The sequence below is a fragment of the Rattus norvegicus genome, chromosome Y (assembly GCF_036323735.1).
Source record: "Rattus norvegicus strain BN/NHsdMcwi chromosome Y, GRCr8, whole genome shotgun sequence".
Taxonomy (NCBI): domain Eukaryota; kingdom Metazoa; phylum Chordata; class Mammalia; order Rodentia; family Muridae; genus Rattus; species Rattus norvegicus.
In genome coordinates this window covers 44,757,728-44,761,129 of record NC_086040.1, presented here as the reverse complement: position 1 = coordinate 44,761,129, position 3,402 = coordinate 44,757,728, and the positions used below count along the sequence as shown (strand labels likewise).

Genomic DNA, 3,402 nt, shown 5'->3' with positions numbered 1-3,402 from the left:
TGTGATAAGTTTATTCCGACTTTGGAAGCAGGTCCAGGAGCTAATTTTTCCTCGCTCTTTGCAAAGAATCCATAATTCATGATTGCCATTGTCTTCAATACAAGGTATTTAATCTTGTCAAATTCCAGCTTTGTTTCAATAAAAATGGCCCTCCTCTAATTGTGGGTTTTGATAGAGCTAATTTTGTTGTTCTATCCTGTGTGCTGCCTCGGAAAGAGAGCCTAGCAATATTTCTGATACGGAGAATAACTTAAAGTTAACCAAAGAAAACATAGGAGCTGGGAAAATAACCACCAAGGATGTTGGTGACTCAGAAACCAAAGAGTTTTTCAGAAAAATAAAAAGCATGAAAAGAGCTACTTGGGCAGACTGTGACTCGAGTCATCAGAATATTTGGGTGGGGACTTTATTTTGGTTCACCAGGAGGCTACATGAGAAGCTAAAACCTAGATGCTGGAAGTTTCTAAGCGTAACTAGGGAAGGAACTGGCCTGAGAGGGGTTCTATGACGTAAGCAGAGCCTGGATGATGTCACAGAGCACAAGGGCGGAGGTTGCGCATCTCTTCCACTTGGAGGCGCTAGACTACTTTGAAGGTGGGTTCACTATCTTCGGAGCGGGGTGTGAAAGCTAGTTCAGCTCCTGAACCCCACAACTGTTCAACAACCTATTGGTGCCTGACCGGTTTCAGAAGACAGAATCTGGACGACTAGGACATTTTCTTTTGGTAAATACGTTTATGAAGATAACTGGGACCCTTGTAGCACAGAAAGCTAAAAGTTTTCCCTCGTACAGCAAGTAACCTTACGTTCTAATGTCTTCCACGTTTGAGAGCTAGGCAGATGGTCTAGGCTAGTCAGTCTCCGGAGTTTATTATTCTTTGCTAACAATATCTAATTCAAAATTCTACTAAAATGCCAAAGCTCCTCTCTGTGCCTGTGTATTTTTGGAGAAAATATTTCTCTTTTTTTTTTTTTTTTTTTTTTTTAATGGAGCTGAGGAACCCAGGGCCCTGTGCTTGCTACGCAACTGCTCTACCACTGAGTTAAATCCCAACCCCAGTAGATATTATTTCTAAAAGGCTATTGTTGCCTACACAAAAGACTCTTGTTGCGGTCGAAAATGCAACAGCTTCGGGGAATAAACCTGGGGCTGGGTCAGGATGCACAGTAGAGAAGGCCAGTGGACTGCTGTGCTTTGTCTCTGGGCAGATACTTGTGGATGTTGCCAAATAGCTCATAGTTAGAGGGTAGAGAAGGGGTGTGGCCACCCTTCTGGCTCCTTTGCTATCCTTTCTCTGTTCTGCTTGCTTAAAGTGGGGACAAGGATACTTAATCCCACACTGACCTAGCCATTCAAGGAGATGTTCCTCAGCATAGGCAAAGTGCCTCGGGCTGAAGAAATATGTCTAAATATGTTATTCTGAGCTGTAGAGAACCATTTTTTCATTTTCCTTTGAACTTTAGATTTTGATTTATGAGATTGGGTTTTTCTGTGGGTAGTTTTGTCTATCCTGGAACTAATTCTGTAAACCAGCCTGGCCTTGATCTCACAGAGGTCTGCTTCCCTCTGCTTCTGGAGTGCTGGAATTAAAGGTGTGCTCCACCATTGCCCAGCACTTCTATGAACTTCTGATTATGACAGCATTAGATTCAGATGCTCAAACCTGTTTACCATCGCCTTCCTCACCTGCTCCAAAGTTCTCATAGACAAGAGCCTTGGTCCAGCACCCTCCCCAACCCCACCCCCATTGTTATTGCAGGTACTCATATGACAGAGGTACCAGCTTTGTCTCTGGTTTAAGCAGGTGAGCTCTTCAAACCCAGGCCATGGGAAAGTATGAAGCCTGAACGCAGAACAATAGCCACAAGACAGTGGACCAGGAGTACCGTGGCCTACCACACTAGGTCTACAGCCAAGAAGAAGAGGGTGTCTGTGAGGAGGATGAGCACACCATCCTTCCAGAAGCGGAAGAGGAAGAGGCCTTCTCCCCAGTCCCTGGGGAACATTGTGGGGTGCAGAATTTCACACGGATGGAAGGAAGGTGATGAGCCCGTCACCCAATGGAAGGCCATAGTTCTAGATCAACTGCCAACAAATCCCTCTCTCTATCTGGTCAAGTATGATGGAGTTGATTGTGTCTATGGACTGGCACTTCACAGTGATGAGAGGATTTTAAAGCTTAAGGTCTTGACTCACAAAGTTGTGTTTCCTCAAGTGAAAGACGCCCAACTCGCAAGTGCCATGGTTGGCCGTGCTGTGGAGCATAAATTTGAGGGCAAACATGGCTCTAAGGACAACTGGAGGGGGGTGGTCCTAGCCCAGGTGCCAATCATGAAGGACTGGTTTTACATCACCTATGAGAAAGATCCAGTCCTATATATCTATCAACTCCTGGATGATTACACAGAAGGTAATCTCCGTATCATTCCAGAGATTTCGCCAGCAGAGGTGAAGTCAGAAGTTGGCAGCGACATCTTAACAGGTCAATGTGTGCAGTTCACCAGAAGTGACGGGTCCAAAAAGATCGGCAAAGTCATTTACCAAGTTCTAGCCAAGCCTTCCGTGTACTTCATCAAGTTTGATGGCGACGTCCACATCTATGTCTATAATCTGATGGAAAAGATCCATTAAGGTGAAATTCACAAAGTGAGGGGACATATATGGGGAATTTATAGGATTGGGGTGAAAATGTTTGTTTTTCTGTGTTTCAGATACCCAATGGCCTTTGACATCCCCAGTATCTTTTCCAGTGGAATTTGTTTTTGCTCTAAAAATTAAAATGTGTGATGTGATGTGTTGTGTATGCACACTTTTGTGGAGGAGACTGGCTGTGGTGGATGGAACATTGAGAGGAAGCCGGAAAGTTCAAGGCTGTGAACAGTAAGTCTAATGTCACATACACTAAAACAAACAGTACTGAGCTAGTCTGGTCTTTAGGGAGAGGAAAAAACTGGAGATAAGGCTTAGAGGACCAGGGATGGCACAGGGAAAAAAAAAGATGGATGTTTAGGAAGCAGTGGAGAGGGGCCAGAAATAGATAGACTCTCTGAGGGGAAGTTTGAGGGAGAAACAGATAGTTGGCGAAAGAGTGGCAGGTAACAGAGAGGTGGTCTTGGAACTCAAGGGGAAACCCAATAAACTGATCGAAGCAGACTCAGAATCAGAGAAGATCAGGGATTGTTTGACTAACAAAACCTAATGAAACCTGTTTCACATATGTAGATGTATTATTTTTATTTATCTGGGTAGGGCAAGGAATGAATACAGGAGACCACAGTGACAAGAATAGTCAGGTCCCCTGGAGCTGAAATTAAAGGTGGTTGGGAGCCATCGGACATGAGCTCAAAGAACAAATCCGAGTCCTCTTTCAAAGCAGATGAGCTCTTAATCCATTGGTTATC

The 3,402-nt window shown here is 44.3% G+C and overlaps 1 protein-coding gene across 2 annotated transcripts; it reads left to right on the top strand.

Annotated features, from left to right (window-relative positions):
• Window positions 1-522: 522 nt before the first annotated feature.
• LOC134484250 (Y-linked testis-specific protein 1-like) lies at window positions 523-2,793 on the top strand. Of its 2 annotated transcripts, XM_063280597.1 has the most exons (3): window positions 523-725; window positions 1,761-2,633; window positions 2,713-2,793. In XM_063280597.1, exon 2 carries the CDS (start codon window positions 1,838-1,840, stop codon window positions 2,630-2,632), a length of 795 nt encoding a protein of 264 aa, XP_063136667.1. In that variant the 5' UTR covers window positions 523-725; window positions 1,761-1,837; the 3' UTR covers window position 2,633; window positions 2,713-2,793. The 2 variants fall into 2 exon arrangements, with proteins under 2 accessions (XP_063136667.1, XP_063136666.1); XM_063280596.1 differs by having other exon boundaries at window positions 549-725; window positions 1,761-2,793.
• Window positions 2,794-3,402: the final 609 nt, after the last annotated feature.